Source organism: Ruditapes philippinarum, unplaced genomic scaffold (assembly GCF_026571515.1).
Source record: "Ruditapes philippinarum isolate M1 unplaced genomic scaffold, ASM2657151v2 ctg4519_1_1_1_1, whole genome shotgun sequence".
NCBI classification, from domain to species: Eukaryota; Metazoa; Mollusca; class Bivalvia; order Venerida; family Veneridae; genus Ruditapes; species Ruditapes philippinarum.
In genome coordinates this window covers 88,483-107,414 of record NW_026860826.1, presented here as the reverse complement: position 1 = coordinate 107,414, position 18,932 = coordinate 88,483, and the positions used below count along the sequence as shown (strand labels likewise).

The 18,932-nt window shown below is 31.4% G+C and overlaps 1 protein-coding gene across 1 annotated transcript; it reads left to right on the top strand.

Annotated features, from left to right (window-relative positions):
* Window positions 1-5,264: 5,264 nt before the first annotated feature.
* Window positions 5,265-18,705, top strand: LOC132713496 (calmodulin-beta-like). The gene is made up of 7 exons (XM_060696123.1): window positions 5,265-5,356; window positions 6,806-6,853; window positions 7,063-7,090; window positions 16,852-16,995; window positions 17,384-17,501; window positions 17,874-18,001; window positions 18,456-18,705. The coding sequence occupies exons 2-7, from the start codon at window positions 6,851-6,853 to the stop codon at window positions 18,482-18,484; spliced, it is 450 nt and encodes a 149-aa protein (XP_060552106.1). The 5' UTR covers window positions 5,265-5,356; window positions 6,806-6,850; the 3' UTR covers window positions 18,485-18,705.
* The last annotated feature ends 227 nt before the right edge of the window (window positions 18,706-18,932 follow it).

Here is an 18,932-nt window from a genome sequence, read left to right as displayed (position 1 = left end):
GAAACACTTATTGCTTGAATCAGTTTTCACGACGAGTAATTAAAACATGGAATAATTTACCTTAGAACTTAGATCTAGTAGATTCTAAAAGTGTCCATGGATTTAAAATCAAGCTGGATCATCACTGGACCGGGGAAGTACCATGCCAAATTTAAGATGTTAACTGTAGCATTATGCTGTATGATATATACAGCAGTGTAAACTGAAAGCTGTATATGTGCATATAAATAAATGTAGTAGTGATGAGACCAACATGAAGTAATGGCGAAAGTTTGACAAAAGAAAAGGGGCTTAAAATGCCTAGCCCTTCCATCAGAGCCCAAAATAATCCTACAGGTATTATCCAGGCTATAACAGGTTACCTCACCCACTTGTGGTAGTGACGAAAGTGTGTCGCCACTTGATTACAGACAGACAAGTAGAAAAAGAAGTTTTAAATGATATATTTAAAATAAATATTGCAAAAAAAAAAATTCAAATTTTAATTATTTTTTTTTTTTATTTATTTTTTTTTAATTTTTTGGCTTACTGTTCTCGTATATGTAAGTCGAGTGAAGAAATTATACGGCCTTATATACTTGTTTATAAACATATTTAGTATTTTCTTCATTTACTTCATACAAGTATATATAAATTCGGTTTTTGCTACTACGTGTAGTAATAAAGGGAGACCACTGTGATAGATGTAGAGGAAATTATGTCACTAGTGCTTAACATCATATGTGTGTTATATTATAGGTGTTTTTTTTTATTTGTTCACATGCCCAAGGCAAATTGTTTATACGTCAGTAAAACTAAGTGAATTTACCTTTTTTATGTCTAAAAATCTTTCTTAATGAATTTATACGTCACAATAAACCATTGCTTGGCGCCAATCACTTTGTTTTAAAAGATGGTAAATCACTTGTTCGCACATTGCGGCTCTGGCTCACTACCCCGTACCTGCTTCATATAACATCAAAATAAATATAAATTTATATATCAACATGTGTCTGTTGTATATATAACAATGCATTTGGTGTAACACTGATACTTCTTAATAAAGTGTATGGTTATTTTGACAGTTTGCATATGCGGAAACCATGGAAACTGCCTGTTGACAAAAAAATCTAACACATCCACATAAATATTTTTATTTTTGATTTCACCATAAAACTTTATTTGATATTATCAAAAATGTAGAAAATCTTATGAAAGAAATTTTTCGATATCTTCAATCATTTACGGAATTCATGTTTATTTTTCTCATTTTTGAATATAATATATATTGTCTTTATAGCTTTTGGCATCCTTCGTGAATATTATGTACTTTTAAACATATAATACGCTAATGAATGGATGGACTACGGGAACGAATAAATGTAAAAAAACAGAAAATATATTATCAACCATAAAATCAGCAATCAAATGGATAGGCTAGGGTATTGTATAGATGTACAAGAGAGAATATATTATTCAAAGTATCAGAAGGACCGTGTCAGAGGGGATCGAATGGTTAAACAAGAATGAAAATAGGGAATCGTATAAGTAAAAATCGAAAATACCCTATTAAACATGAAATAGATGATCAAAATCGATAATATACTATTAAACATATAATAGGGGATCAAACTGATGAAACAGATGATCGTATAGATGTACAACAGAGAATATATACCATCAAACATATAATAGGGGATCAAATGGATGGACTAGGGGCTCATATAAATGTACAAAAGAGAGCATCATGTCAAACATATATGAGGGGAACAATTGATGGACTAGGGAATCATATAGATGTACAACAGAGAATATACTATTAAACATATCAGAGGGGATCAAATGGATTGACTAGGGGATCATATAGATGTACAAAAGAGAATATACTATCAAACATACCAGAGGGGATCAAATGGATTGACTAGGGGATTATATCAATGTACATTATTGATGACCGCCTCAACTTTTCTTTGAAGATCGGCATTCTCTAAATCTCAGTATTGGAAAATTTTGGAGTCTCTAAATGAAGTATCAGTACGCTTTGGGGTGCTCTATATGAGGTATCAGTACACATTTTCAGTTTGTTATTTTATTTCAAATAATAAACCGATCATACCTGAAAAAGAGCAAAACAAAACAGTACACAGTTGACAGAACTTTTTTCTTTTCTTTTTTTTTCTTCAAAAAACAAAATTTACATATCTCGATCATTTTTTTTCAAGACTTGAAAATGAAGTTATTATAAAGATGTTAACTCCAGTGCAAAGTAATCGCCATTCTGTATCCTGACCTGGACGACAAATCTAAAACAATGATTAAATTATTCATTTTTGCTTCAAACAATGCCTTGTTTTACAGGAGATTCTGACCAGAAAGCCACTCATTAAGTCACTGCACGTATGAACTTAATATTCTAAATACCATAATTACTAACAGATTGAAGTAGTGTACAAATCACTATATTTTCCTTAGTTTTAAAAAAATACGTGTACAAGATATACCTCTGAATTCTTATGTACAATATTTCCTAGATTATATTTTGAAATAGAGCTGGAAAGATGATTAATATTTCGCATTAAGAAAAATGCATTAACTTACCTCGTAAACTGATTATTTATATCCAGTTCCTTCAACACAGCTATTCCGGGCAGGCGCGCCTCGAATGTATTGAATTGCAAGGGACGTTCTGTCTCGATTAATTTCCTATGATTGACCCTTGTTGTCACCCCATGCGCTGATACCAGCCGGTAAAGTCCTCGTGTATATTCTATTACTTATACACAGAGAACATCATGTCAAACATAAAGGAGGGATCAAATAGATGTAGTAGAGGATCATACAGATTTACAAGAGAGAATCTATTATCAAACATATCAGAAGGGATCAAATGGATGTACTAGCGGATAATACAGATGTACAACAGAGAATTTATTATCAAACATATCAGAGGGGATCAAATGGATTGACTAGGGAATTATATAAATGTACATCAGAGAACATCATGCTAAACATAAAGGAGGGGATCAGTGGATCGTAAAGATGTAGAACAGAGAATACTATCACACATATATGAGGGGATCAAATGGGTGAACTAGGGGATCATACAGATGTACAACAGAGAACATCTTATAAAACATATAAACGGGGATCAAATCAATGTACAAGGGGTTCGTATATATGTATAACAGATACATATCAGAGGGGATCAAATAGATGGACTAGGGGATAATATAGATGTACAGCAGAGAATATACAAATCTGGAAATAAATTAAGCACATCCGGCATTTTGCCTCAATTTTGACATGAGCACAATTGAAATTTAAATTTACGAATCACCTGTAGTCAACCTTCAACAACTGGAACAAGCTTTGTACCAAAAATGGCAAAATTAACCTCAAAATCGCATTAGACGCCTAACTGGTATACGAGAAGGGTTGAGGCTGTCATCAGGGCACGTGGCAGTTACACACGTTCTTAAAAATTTGGCCGCATAATGTCATTTAAGGTTATGTTATCGTCAACATTTACAAAATATATCCACTGGTTAATGTTTTATAAACGCTCCAACCCCATACTTATAAACACTTACATTTTTGGTAAAAAAACAACACATTTGCTTCTACTTCAATAGTTTGGTTAAGAATAAACTAAACTCATAAATTTACTGGTTTATGAAAATTAACTAAACATTGCGCTCGGCTAACTATTTTCTAAATTTCGTATATTATCTTTAGGACTGCAATTATAAGTCCGTCCATCTAAGGGAACAGTGCCTTACAACAAGAACATTATCAAAGACAGAGGGATCAATGATGGCAGGGCATAGATTTCAAAGCTATCAGCATACAGGAGGGGAACAAATGGATGTACTAGGGGATTCATATAGATCTATTTGTTCATCTCTGATATGTTTGATAATGTATTCTCTGTTGTACATCTGTATGATCCCCTAAGTACACTCCTTTGATCCCCTCCTGTGTGCTTGATAGTATGTTCTCTATTGTACATCTATATGATCATCTAGTTCACCCTTTTCGGATATCCCCTCTTTGATCCCCGTTTATATGTTTTATAAGATGTTCTCTGTTGTACATCTGTATGATCCCCTAGTTCACCCATTTGATCCCCTCATATATGTGTGATAGTATTCTCTGTTGTACATCTTTACGATCCACTGATCCCCTCCTTTATGTTTGATAGTATATTCCTTGCTGTACATATATATGATAGCTTAGATTATCTATTTAGTTTCAACCTACATTTGTATGTTACATTATATAAATAACACATGGGTTTATGGGTAACAGTAAAAATATCATCCCGAGGAAAATACTGTTACCCGAGGCGTAACCAATGGTAACAGTATTTCTACAAGGGATGACATTTTTACTGTTACCCACAAACACATGTGTTATTTATTTCATTACCCCGAACAAAAATGCTATGATGATCTAGAATTATCAACTAAATCTGACTGTAACAAAAATAAACCAAGAGTAACAATAACTAAACTGTCCTTACCTTTTAATTTTACTTTAGGCCTACTTGAGAAGTTTTCTTTTTATTTTATTCTTAAAGCAAGTGATGATATCTACTAGTCATAAACATATAATAAGCTGTGTTTTATTTAGAAAGCAAAACACTAACCCATTTATACGGTTATGATCTATGAAATCTGATCCCGTTTGTGTCCAGGATATTCTTCACACATAACCTCAATGAAACTTCACAGGTATATTGGTATTGGCCAGTAGATAACCCCTATTGGTTCAAAGGTCAAAGTCACATTTGCCAGCTAGCTTTCGGAACATCGGTGGTTCGACTCAGGTGACTGTTCGTGTCTGAATTAATTCACAGAAGGGCACCTTAGGCCTTTCAGCACTAGTAAAGCTTGAAAGTCGCCTATTCACCAATAACATGTCGCTGCAACGTAAAATCCAATCAGACAAATAAAATGGAGTAAACACATTTAAAACTCTCGCTATGCAACACTTGTTAAAAAGTTGTTTTTTCCATCTTTATATCGTCGCCTTATTTCCAGAGGGACGTAACTCGATTTTTTGGCAAAATGTCATGTTTGGTATCGTTGGATTCGTAATTTCAAGCTATACAAGATGGGCCGACTTACACCCATGTAGAACTAATAATAAATACGCTATTTTCCGTTCCAAAAAGACGTAAGTCCGTTTACACACATTTAAACACATAATTTGATTTCCAAAAAGTCGTAACTCAACAACCAATGGGAATGGCCGATTTCACTCTAAGCGGTGCTAGGGTACAATTTTCACTTGCAAAAGTATCCATTTTTGAAAACTGCATCGTAAAGTTAACATGATTTTGATCAAGTTATGTGAATTATTTTTAATAGAAAATGTAAGTATAAACTAAAAGTACTGTTTTATTTCAGAATTTCTTACAGCGGTGTTTTAAAATGTTCTGATTTACACCTGTTCCAATGGTTTAGTGAATAGACCTATTTCGGATGCACACTGTATTTGGACAAAGTTTGGATTGTGCAGAAAACATCCCCTTGAACCATTCAGTGTGTTATGTTTAACTTTTTTGTCACCATTTACATTATGTATGCACAGATAAATAGTATGTAACATACATTCCAAGTAAATTTAAGCTTCATTTATATTTAAATTATTAATGAAGATCCAGTCAGTATCTCTTATTAAATTTTTGAGTTTAACAAAATCTGCATTTTTATAGCTCCAAACTTTTTTAATGGCTTATTTATATCAAATTCAACCTTTATATAAGCAAAAGTTCAATAAGGGTCACTTTTTTCATTTTCTGTTTCAAAAACTCCTGAATAAAAAACTTGAATATTGACTGACTATTGATGATTACACCTGACATGATGTGAAACGACGGTTCTAAAAAAATTCTTGTCGTAAGAAAATATTTGACAAATAATTCATAAATAATGTGCTTCTTAAAAAGCATGAGACAAATGTGTCCCTTAAAAAACTTGATCGGAGCACATTTGTCACACAAATGAGTTTTTTGGGGTAGACATTTGAGGTCCCATTTGTCTCATGTGTGAGACAATGTGCTCCAAGACAAACGTGCTCCTACAATGGTTGCGACAGCTGATAAGAATATTATGAAAATTACCTTCCATTACTCCTCAGGATATGTGTTATCAATCTGCGCATGCTTAACTGGAAGGCGAAGATGCGAAAAAGCTAAAAGGTGAACATACGAATATGCAAAAATACCACAATGCGAAAAAGCGAAAACACAACAATGCGAACAAAAAAGTCAAAATAAAACAATGCGAACACTAATGAGAAAAGCGATAATACGACCGATGAGATGCAAACAGACGACAGAGTTTACGTGTCATATTAATTGTCGCCCTTCTTCTGTCGTGTTTTTGCTTTTTCATCTCGAAAATCCGAAAAAGCGAAAACACGTTGTTGTCGCATTTTGGAGGCAAAGCAGCGAAAATACGACATGGCGTAAATCAACCACCATAGAAAATACACTGCTACGAATATTATACCAGCTTAATTCTCAAATCTTGGTGTATAAAAGTCATTAAATTTGTTAACGTATTAATTGTAAATTGTTACATAAATCTGGATTACTATAAGTCTTCTATATTGTTAAAGAGTGTATTATTTACGAAAATGTATTATTTGATCCTCGATAAGACATGCATGATTGTACTTAGGTCTTTGTGGTGGTAAATAATCATACTAAATAATCCATGGTTCTAAATACCATATTAAGGGATTTATTATTGACCTGGAGTTAATTCCTAAATCCGATCTTGTATTCTCAATTTAAAACACTCGTATATATTTTCAGAAAGTGGACACACATATTGGGATAAGGCAAATATAACCTACAAAAATGGTAAGTTATTATGTACACAAAAATTCAAAAAAAGGATAAGTTATTATGTACAAAAAAAATCAGAGAAAGTATTTATGTAAATATCTTTAGTTCCGTTTACATTTGTATAATGTAAAATACAGTGTTTCTTTTCTAAAGCCACAAAATGTTTGCATAAAGGATTATATATTTCTTGTATTACAGTTTATTTTCTGATTTTCTTCTTTCAGAGTTCACTTTCAGCCGAAAAAATTGCAGGTAAGTTTCTTTTCTTTCTTAAAAAAATAAAAGTAGAACTTACCCATCGCCGTTTCCGTACTTGGCCAGATATACTTGTTGATCAAATTTCAGTAACATAAATTCATGAGATATGACATTGTTATTGCTGTTGATATTTTTCTTGTTGTTTATTTTTTTTCCTCCGTCTCGAAAACATGCATGTTGCTATAGATGCTTTGAGAGCGTAATGAAACAAAAGATGTTGTAAATCAAAAGGATAACTACTTTTTGTGGTTTTCATCAAACTCTTTCAACTGTTTTCAAATTTGTTCAGATATTTAGACTCCAACTCATTTTGTAGTTTTTCTATGTCGCTGTGATAAAACCAACCTCCCTTTACGACAAGAAACGTATAGAAGTCTTTAAATCATCAAAGATAAATGTCATACTTGTGTTCCTTAACATTTTTTTAATTGTAAAATTTCTACTTTTTTATTTTTTGCACGTTGCGCCGTGTGAATCTTCCAATGAAATGTATTTGTATTGTTTATATTTATGGCAAATAAGTATAATTGTTTCACTTGCAAACATGTTTATTAGTTACCGTTTTACTATAAGATTACTTAATTTCTGTACAAATAGAGATATCTCCAGTTGAAATGTTTTATATATAAATGTCTATGAACGTTACCCTGTTGGTATTAACCCGTGTGCTTACCCTCTATTGTAACAGTGGCATAAGACTTGCAGTTTGTCCACAATTCACATTCATTTTGCATACAGAATTTAATAACCGATAAGCATGGAAACTTGTGCTCAGAAAATCGGTGTGCTCAATTGTTTTTGCTAATGGGCTGTAAGATATGGCGGCTGATTTGTGCCATTTGTGTTTTCGCCCCGCGACCCCGCCAAGCGAGAAGTCGAGAAATAACAAGTTAAAATAGCTGGGGCGCAGAGCAAAAACTAGCTTTTTAGCGAAGGGCGGAGCGGAGCGAGATTTAAGAACATCTAACAGAACATATATACTTTATAAAGATTTGTACATTGTACATCATCTATAATACAATAATATTTACAAGCATAACGTCAATATAATGGTGATAGCAATCATGACATTTTTAAAACTCTGAATCTTAATTTATCTAGTAACAAGAAAATGAAATAATAAATATGTATACTACGAATTAAAAAAGTAAAGACATACGAAAAGGAGAATGAGCAATTATGATGTTTAACAGTGTGTTTCTCAAAGCAAGTGCTTCTTTAAAAATTTGGATAACTGAATTAATTCATATTTACTATTTGAGTTCAATAATTGTAAAAATTTATAAACTGATGGGTTTCTGGTATATTTTATTTTCAAATACTTTTTTCTTAACTCTGCATAACAACGACATATACAAACAAAATGAAATTCATCTTCAATGTCTGAGGCATTACAGCATTAACAATACCTTGCTTCTCTAACAATTCTATTTCTAGAATATCTGCCAGTTTGTATTCTCAAAGACAAACTACTCATTCCTAATCTACAGAAATAAAATCTAAAACATCTTGGCAAGATATCCAAATAACGTTCATACTCAAAACTACATTTAACATTTTTGTACATATACAATACATTACTATTATAGTAAGTAGCATACCATTCCTATTTATAAGTCAATAACACGACTTCTAAATTCAAATAAAAATATTATTTGTCAATATTATTAACATTATCAAATACATATGAAAATCCATAATCATTCAAAAGTTTTTTTTTACATTTGAAACCCAATTTTTATGACCATTGTTGCTATCATCTAGAACTTGATTTTATACTGTCTTAAGGATTATGTTATCAGTTTCTACATTTTTTAACCAGTATTTTATTATCCTTACAAACCTATGAATATATAAGGGATATCTTCCCAGTTCACCGTATACAAGTGTTAGGTTGAACTCTTAATATCTTTTTACAAATTTTTAAATGTATTTTTTCTAGCATTTAGACTTAGTATATTTCACATGAATAATTTAATATCGATGAAAAAAAAATAAGTCAAATAACTGACATAATGTTCTGGGAGAAATGTCAAATTCTTTCAATTTACAAAGAAGTACATTCATTGCCTTTAAAGCTTTACCACTCAAATATGCCCGATTTAATGTAAAATTGCCCGTATAATTAAAAACTGTCCAAAGATAATTAAAATCATTAACAACTTCAATATTTTGGCCAATATTTTGGCCATTATAGTTCCATTGCTCAGTTGGTAAAACACGACCTTTTTTTACTAAATACCATTATTTTAGTTTTTGTTGTATTTACTTTAAGGCCACAGTTGTTACAATATAAATACAAAAAATCTAAAAGTATTTCCTCAGGGCTTTTGCCTAAAATTGCTATATCATCTGCAAAAAAGTAAAAGTATTAAAACAATATCATCTAATATTAAACCTGAGTTGGGATTGTTTTGAAGATACAATTCGATGTCTTCTAACAAAAATTGAAAAAGTAGAGGGGACATTTTCTCCCCTTGACAAAGACCAACAGCATATTGGAAATATTCAGAAAACTTGAACATAGTTTAACACAAGACTAAATTTTCTGGTACATATTACGAACAATTTTTAACAATTTACCCTGTATTCCAAAATTATGCATTTTAAACCATAAATCATTTCTATCAATAGAATCAAAACACTTCATCATATCAACAAATATAACATTTAATCTTTTATTTTCATTCAAATATTTTTCAACTAATGACATAAGTACAAATATAGCATCTACAGTAGACCTTCCTTTACGGAATCCGAATTGAGCATCCGAAATAGTGTTATGTTCGTTACAAAATTTCTCAGTTCGATTATTAATAACAGTAGTAAACAATTTTGACATACAACTAACAAGAGTAATACGTCTATAACTATTTACATCATCGTGACATCCATTTCTCGGGGAAATAACCCGAATCTAAAATACCATTTAATAAATCACAGATATGAGCCGATAAAATATCTATACTATTAATATTACTAGTACTCGTTTAACCATACGCTTTGTAACGCTTTAGTGATTTTTACAGCAGTTAAAATTTCACAAACTGTAATTGGCTGGTCTAATTCTGGAAAAAATTCATTTGACCTCATAAAATCGTTATTATGACAAAACTGATTAGTAGTGGGGCGGGAAATTGAGAAAATAGTGCAAATTGTGATACAAGCATGAAACTTTCAGGAAAACATCTTTAGACCATGTAGATTTCAAAAGTGAAGTGGGCCCAAAAATATCTCTGCTCATTCAAGATGGCCGCCATTTTCAAAATGGCCGCCATATAAATTTGAATACATTCTAGCTCATTCATTCCAATTTTTTGTACAGACCTTTAACTCACACCAAAAGCATGCATATAATCTCTCCTTTTCAAAAATTTAATTCTCACAAAATTTCTCTTTCATACTTCGTCCAAATCCAAGATGGCGTCCAATATGGCCGTCGATTTTGTGCAAAACTGTTATATCATTTTTATAGTATAATTTGTTGCACAAATTATGTTTATTATGATAAAAAAAGTGTTTAAACATATCAGAGATAATCAAATTATATGTTAATCTCAATAAAAGTAAACATTTTAAAAGTTTTTGTCTAAAAATATCTTTAAAAAAGATCAAGAAAAAATTCCATTTTTTTCATATTTTTCAAATTTGATTTTCTAAAGTAATGTACAAAGTTAAAAAAGTTACTTTATATCTTAAACTGTATTTGACATTCCATTAATATCATGTGTTTATTGTAAAGAATATAAGAAAAGCATTAAATCTGTAGGTTTTATATTTTGTGAAAGTGGGTGGGGTAATTTTATATGATAATTGTGAAAGAAAAAACAACAGAAAATCTACATAGCTAAGTTCATTCTATTTCTTTACCTTTTTACTTTTCTATGAATTCTTATGCAAATGTTCCAACTTAAAAAGTACTTTTTATTGGATGAAAGTATTTTTGTCTTCCTTCGGGCCATTTGGTGGGTGAGCAAGAAATGCACATACAAACATGTGTATACATTCAGTTTTTAAATTTGGTTGCATGATAATTCTTGTTTCAATATATTTGATATCATATATTAATTGTTAATCGTAAAGACATATAAGAAGACAATAAATCAACTAAACGTGCTTAAAATAGCAAACATGTACTTGAATGTTAGGTATAAAGGTAGTCCATAAATGCATATTTTTGACTCCTCCACAATTTTTTATTTACAATATAAACATGGCTTAAAAGCCAACAAAATGTATGTGATGTGAAAGGCCTGCATGCAACTTTTTGAAAAGTTAAGATACAAACTAAGTGTACTAGTATTTCCTAAAGTTATCATATCTTATTTTTTTCTTTCAATAAGAGGGTAATGATGACCCTGGATCACTCACCTAAGATCATTGTTGGAAAACAGGTAACAAGATCATTTTGAGTGTGTCAATTATGTCATAACACATGATTTGTGTCATAATTGAATCCGGTTGTTTTTAAAGAAACATGCTCAATATCTGCTTTCAATTTTTTATTTCACACGAGAGAACTTTAATAACCATATCTATATACGAGTCCATATAAACTTAGTGACCTTTTGTGTTTGGTAAATTTGGACCATGTTGTCCATGATATATCATTATTATAACATAATTATGGTGATACATGATTAATGTATATGCGTCGGATAGTGTAGGTTAAGAGAAAACAGATTTATTACAGTAGTCTTTGTAAATTAAGTGATACCATTGCAAAACCATTTTAGACTGCAGTAGCATCATACAAATTTATGCATGTCATATCAGTCTACATCCCAAATATCTTATTTCAAGTCAATGAAGTTTAACACTAGATGTTTTTAATGTGTTTTCCTATACAAGTCTGTGAACCCAGGTGGCTCTATGAGCATGATTCATTAAATGTGTTAATAAAGACCCAAGGTGGTGCTACATGCCAGCTTAGTACCTGTGCTCTATGCATTTTGATTTTTGAGAAGATTTTTTTATTGCATGTCCACTTAATGATACAAAAGTGTTTTATGTAACTTTAAAGAGGTCTTCTTTACTTGGCAAGGTTCTATTTTGACTATAGCTATATTATGACTAAAGCTCTAGGCATTACAGTTTTTTGTTTGTTGATTTTTTTAATAACATCAACAACAAAACAACTTCAATGCGATTCCCTACACAAGTCTTTAAAAACTGTGTTCCTCGTGATGGCCTTTAAATCATGTTCCTGCAGTCCAAAATGGCTTTCCCTGTCACTTAGTTTACATTGACTTATATATTAAAATTCTTCTCCGAAACTATGTGCACAGAGAAGAGATAATATTGTATATCATAACATTGTGATGCTACATAAAGATTATAAACTATTGGCATAGGGTCAAGATCACTTAGTTTACATGGACTTTTATTGGAATATAGTTATATGAGTCTTCTTGTAGTTCCGAGAGCCTAGTTATTGGACATGATTCTTTAAATCATGACTGGTGAAAAAAAGATACTCCTTATATGATATTAGCATTCTTCAGTATAAAAGAATTATAGACCTTTTCCAGCAGTGGGTCTTAGGCGCGTGATCTAGGGTCAACAATGCTCTCTTGTTTTATGGGAAAAATAAAGTAGGAATACATTTAGTTTATATTCCAAAGTACATGTATAAGCTATGTTTGTTATGTGGGTCAAGCGGTTTTATTGATACCTATTTTAGCACACCTAGTCATTAGATAATATGATGTATCAGTCGCCTAGATTTTTGTTTCTTTTGAAAATATCATGTCTACATAAGTTATTAGAAATGGACGGTACTTATTCAATTATACTTGGTTACAATGATGTGCAAGTAAATATAACTTTGAATCATTCTGTTACAAGCTTTTAGCAAGACTAAATTGTGCAGGAAGTAATTGTATTCATAAATAGACAACATTTCACTCATGATTTTATCTAACATATGGTTCGTTGATGAATATTCAGTCTTCTTTCTGTACAATTATCAAGTTATATTATGACTATTGAAATAACTTATATCATGCAAACACATTTAATAACTGAATGTATACATATGATTGTATCTGCATTTATTGATATTTTAGTACACCCTCTAGACCTAAAGGAAAACTAAAATACCTTAATACAATAAGATACTTTTACAGTGAATATTTGCATAAGAATTCTTAAAAAACGTTATTTTGTACTACAATTGTCTGATAAATTTACCCCACCCACTTTTAATAAGTATAAAACCTTCACATTTTTGTTTGTTTTTGTTACAATTATACAATAAAACATAGTGTTGATTGAATACCAAATACACTTTAAGAAACTATGTAACTTTTGGAATTTTGTACAAAGACCTAGAAAACCATGTTAGAGAAAAATGAAAAAAATGGCACTTTTTCTTTGATTTTTTTTAAAGATTTTTTTGTCAAAAAACTAAAAACATGACTAACAATGTGGTTCACCTAAAATTTGATTTTTTTCTAATATATTTCACAATTTTATATGGAAATACGCATACCGTGTGCAAAAATTATACTACAAAAGAGATATATCAGTTTTCATTAAAATTGGCAGCCATATTGGACGCCATCTTGGATTCTGAAGAAATATGCAAGAGAAATTGCTTAAAGATTTAAATTTTTGAAAAGGGGAAACTATATGCAAGTTTCAGGTCTTGTACAAAAAATTGGAATGAATGATCTATTATGGTACATCAAATTTATATGGCGGCCATTTTGAAAATGGCGGCCATCTTGAATGAGCAGAGATATTTTTGGGCCCACTTCATTTTTGAAATCTACATGGTCTAAAGATAATTTCCTGAAAGTTTCATGCTTGTATCACAATTTGCACTATTTTGACAGCAGAGACCTTATTTCCCGCCCCACTATAGCCTCCTCATTGCAACAAGCAAATAATTCGTTACTTATAATAGAAAAATATTCATTAAATTGTTCAACTGTTATACTTTTTCCAAAATTGTTCGATTTCTTTTTAAAATATTTCTAAAAATCTCTAGGTTTACCTTTCTTTAAATTTTCTATCTCAGACATTTTCTTTCTGTAATGCAAGCTTTTCTTTTTTCTAACAATACTTTTATAAAATGACTTATTTTCACACAACCTTATTCTAAAATAGTCTGTCTTTGAGATATTAACAACCTTAAAGATTCTAAGTACTTATTACGTGCATTCCTACATTCTATATCAAACCAATCAGCATGCTTAATACAACTTTCTTCTTCAAAACAATCAACATTTTAAAAATGACATTTTTTTTGAAAATAATGGTCACTAAAATTTCGTAATACATATGTAAAACTATTAAACTATTGCTTTATTGACTGACTGTCGACTGCTATTGTCTAAATCATTAACAATATTATTAAATAAAGGTAAATTAGCAATGATTCCTGATCTAAATTGTTGTTTACATACATCATTCCATTTGTATTTTATTTCAGTAAATATAATATCTTTATCAGATGTATTGTTGCACGATATTTTCAATTGTAAGGAGGTATGATCGCTCCATTCATTGAATGACAATATACTAAAATTATTGATCAGTGAAAAATTGCGTTCGTTACATAATAAATAGTCTATAACAGATGCCCCGTTATGCGAAATAAAAGTATGATGATTAGTGTCCCCGATACGACCATTAACTATTCGTGAACATGATGATTTACAAAGATGTAATAATCTTATACCATGGCTGTTATGTTTACAGTCTATCGAGGCCCTGAATGAACTATTATCGGGGTTTTAATCTATATCATCAAAAACATTATTCAAAGTATCATGTATAATAAAGTCATGTTTATTTCCTACTCTACTATTGAAATCTCCAAGAATGAACACAGCCTCTAAACTGTCGTATAAAAAATATCATTTTTTAATAAATCAAACAAATCAACATTAAAATTATTGTACGCAGGTGAGTCTGAACCCCATATAATTACACCACACACATAAATATCTCCTTTTATATTGAAAAAATTACCATCAAATTTAAGCCAAATAATTGTATCATGGTGATTTTTTATTGATTTTTTATTACTTGTAGACCTTCTTTTAAATGCTCTTAAAAATACAAAATAACGCCACCACTGCATCTTCGCGCACCCCTATTTTGAAATTTTCTATAAAAATTGAATGAAATATACCCATTTAAAGAAATATTACTACTAGAATTTGTCCAAGATTCATACAAAAACATATATCGTGACTTGAAATAATATCTACAAAGTCTTTATGATTCGTTTGGTCAGATGTTAACCCATGCACGTTCCATGACAAGATAGCTAGCTCACCTCCGGCGCACCCCTACTCCTGGACAGGCTTACCGTCAATGAACAGCGTATCATATGCAATCCGTGACCTTTTTCTCTTCTCCCTGTCGGCCTTCATTCTTGGCACTAGTCTCCTGCGCTTTTCGATCTCTTCCTGTGGAAATTGCTTGTACATTTTATAAGGTGTGTCATTCAAATTTTTCCACTGTCTTCCTATTAGCTTGCGCTTTTTGAAAAATGTAAATTTGGCAACTATAGTCCGGGTTTTCCCAGGTATGGGCTGATCTTGTGACCTGTGAACTTGCTCGAGGCGGATACTGTCAGCTGTCTCCTTGGCAACGTTTGAAGGCTTCCTGGAGGTGTTTCCATAGTTTACGCTCGGTCCCTTCCGTTGGCTCGTTACCACTAGAGTTGTCTTCCGGTACATTAGTAAAAAAGAGGTTGTTACTCATTGACTGAGATTTGACATTAAGACACCTCCTCTCTTATACTCTCCCGAGCCTTTTCATGTTCATCTACTTTACCCGCTAATATGGCTGAACTTATGTCGGAAACTTTTGCTTTTGAATTTATGTCAAATTCACGATTTATGAGTTATCATCATATAAAACGGAATAAGTCTGGTTAAGAAATATTTATATCTAAATCACCAGACGGGCCTCTTTGTTAAGATACCTTTCTATTGTTGATTTCTTCAACGTCATTACCACTGCTACATGTATTTCTATTCTTCGTTTTTTATTTCCCATACTATATAAACTTTACTTATTTATATCCATTTTCAGTCATAAATCAAATCCAAAATCACTAAAAAAACTACTTTAAATCCTTTTTTTCACAATTTTTTTAACAGTTTTCAAAAAAGTGCTACCATTTTGACGCATGCGCAATTAACAAAAAGAAGAAATAAAACGGCGGGGCTCGGAGCGAAAACACGCTAATTAGGGGGGGGGGGGCGAAGTTTAAAAAAAAAATAAAACTTCGTCCCGCGCCCCCGCTTATTAGCGTGTTTTCGTCCCGCTGCCCCGCAAAGTGAAATGTCGATAATTAATAAGTTGAAATGGCGGGGCGCGGAGCGAAAAGACACATTAGCGAGGGCGCGAGGCGAAGTTTAATAACAAATAAAATAAGCCACCATAGTAATGTTAAAATTAAGCTAAAAAACAACAAAACTCAAACCAATTTTCTTTTAAAAATACACCACATATTTTACATGATAATGTTTAGTAAAATAATATGATACTTGAATATAAGCAAAATGAAATGGCCCAATTAAGTAAAATTCGATTCTATAAAATAATTGAGTCTGTGAATTGATAACAATATAATTTATGCACGAAAAAGTTATTCTATCTGAATTTGCATTTGCAATTTGAATTATTTAGATAAGAAATAACTGGATGATTACAATTCTTTATTAAAACAACACATTTTCTTCCATTATTGCAAACATGTGAGTTATTAAGCCTTTGATACTAATTTTCAGAATATAAAGAGGCATTTTCTATGTTTGACCAGGATGGGGATGGAACTATTTCAGTTAAAGAGCTTGGTACAGCCATGCGAGCTTTGGGAGCTAACCCAACAGAAGCTGATCTCAAAGAAATGATAGAGCAGGTTGATGCTGACGGTAGGAAATATTGTTATATCGGGTTTTCGTGTTGTTTTTTTTTCGTTGTTGTTTTGTTGTTGTCGTCGTCGTCGTTGTTGTTGTTGTCGTTTCCATGAAGTATCTATAAATATATAACTATGTATTTTTGTTTCAAAGATTCGTAAAATTCCAAATTTTATGAAAATTTTGAAAATGAGAGACTTCTCGTTAACGGTTAGCTAAGTATGTTAAATGACAAATAATGAATCTCTCATGCCCATCATCATAGAAATTATTTAATTTTCAAAACTAAAGTGTTGTCATCAATGCGACCAGAAATATGTACTAAGATGAAGTCTTTATATATAAAAAGTCAATGAACATCAATAAAATATCATTGGTGGTCACTTTTATTGCTCTATTAAAGGAAGCGGATCAATAGATTTTCAAGAATTTTGTGAAATGATGGAAAAGAAAATGGCTGAAGAAACTGATCCAGAACAAGAAATGAGAGAAGCGTTTGCAGTGTTTGACAAGGACGGCAGGTAGGCCTACAGTGTACTTCGTCATACTATAAAAACACTAGAAAAATGTTGTCTTAATGTGAGGGAATACTACAATGTGCAGCCTATATCAAGACTAGTGAAATGAGAAATTTGAAGTAGAAATTTGCATGCATCACAATAAGGTTAAACGTACATCTACTTTTATAATTAAAACTTAACATACTCCTATTTTCTTTTGAAAAAAAAACTTGAAGAAAAAAAAAACAAAACGTTCCTTTGTATCGGATTCATTTTGTCTAAAATATTTACAGAGAATAGAATGTTACAAATTTAAAAGGTAGATTACGACGAAGGGAAACCTTTCTAAGACAGTTGTTGACATAATTTTGTGTAACTGATAATTTTCTTTAGTGGTACAATATCAGCCGACGAGCTTAGACAAGTCATGTTAAACATGGGAGAAAAGATGACACCAGAAGAAGTTAACGATATGATAAGAGAAGCAGACTCTGATGGTAACGGTGAGATAGATTATAACGGTGAGTCTAACAGCCAAAAGGTTATATGTAGAACTAATAATGTATAGCTGTTACATACATGATAGAGTAGATTTAATGTTTATTTAATCCATTCAATTTAAATTATTCATTCACAATACTACTTATCGTCTCTACATTCTTTCTGATTTCTACATGACAAACTTCCACGGAAAGAACAAGGCTTCATATTTCCTTCTCGTTTTCTACTAATACGTGTTTTATCATATAAAATCTTCCTTCCGTATCGTCGTTATAACTTTAAGATATATTAGTTATTTTCATTCTGTTGTAATATATAAAGTAAAACACTGTTTAAGCAACATGTTTGTTAGAAATCTAGCCACATCCGTTTCATCATGTTCTTGTTTGCCAAAATATCTCTGTTGCAGCTGTATGCAGTATATTTTTTAGATGTACTTGTTTCGTAACATCTGGCTCCTATTTCTTTCTTCAGAATTTTGTGCAATGATGTCAACAAAGTAGACTGTTTAAGCAGCCAGGTGTTCATCAATATTAGAAATTCATGGTTTTAAATCATTCAGTAAACAATGTTTTGTATTTATTACCAGCAGTGTTTGTTAATACGTAAGGAAACTGACATTGCGCTTACTTTTAGTATATATGTTATCAAACTATATAATTTGTAATGATAATAATTTTGTTGAGGAGAATTGTGAATGTAAGATGGAAATAAATATCAAACTAAATAAGCTTTATTCTTTTTCATTATATAATGTTTCTTATTTGGTATGAATTTCTATGCTTCGTCAAATATAATCATTCGGGTTAAAATATCGATGAATCTGTTCTTTCCGTGGAGGTGCATGCGTTTTATAACACACTTAAGAATATTAGAAATTCTAACAACGGATTGTTGTACCGACTTCTAAGAGAAGCAAGAAACCCAAGATCAGATCGAATTTTCTCGTAG

Bases quoted from the DNA above. Each gene is read 5' to 3' on its own strand.
- LOC132713496 (XM_060696123.1), top strand. The intron at 7,091-16,851 runs GTAAGTTTCTTT...ACTAATTTTCAG, and splicing joins TTCAGCCGAAAAAATTGCAG to AATATAAAGAGGCATTTTCT. The intron at 16,996-17,383 runs GTAGGAAATATT...GCTCTATTAAAG, and splicing joins AGAGCAGGTTGATGCTGACG to GAAGCGGATCAATAGATTTT.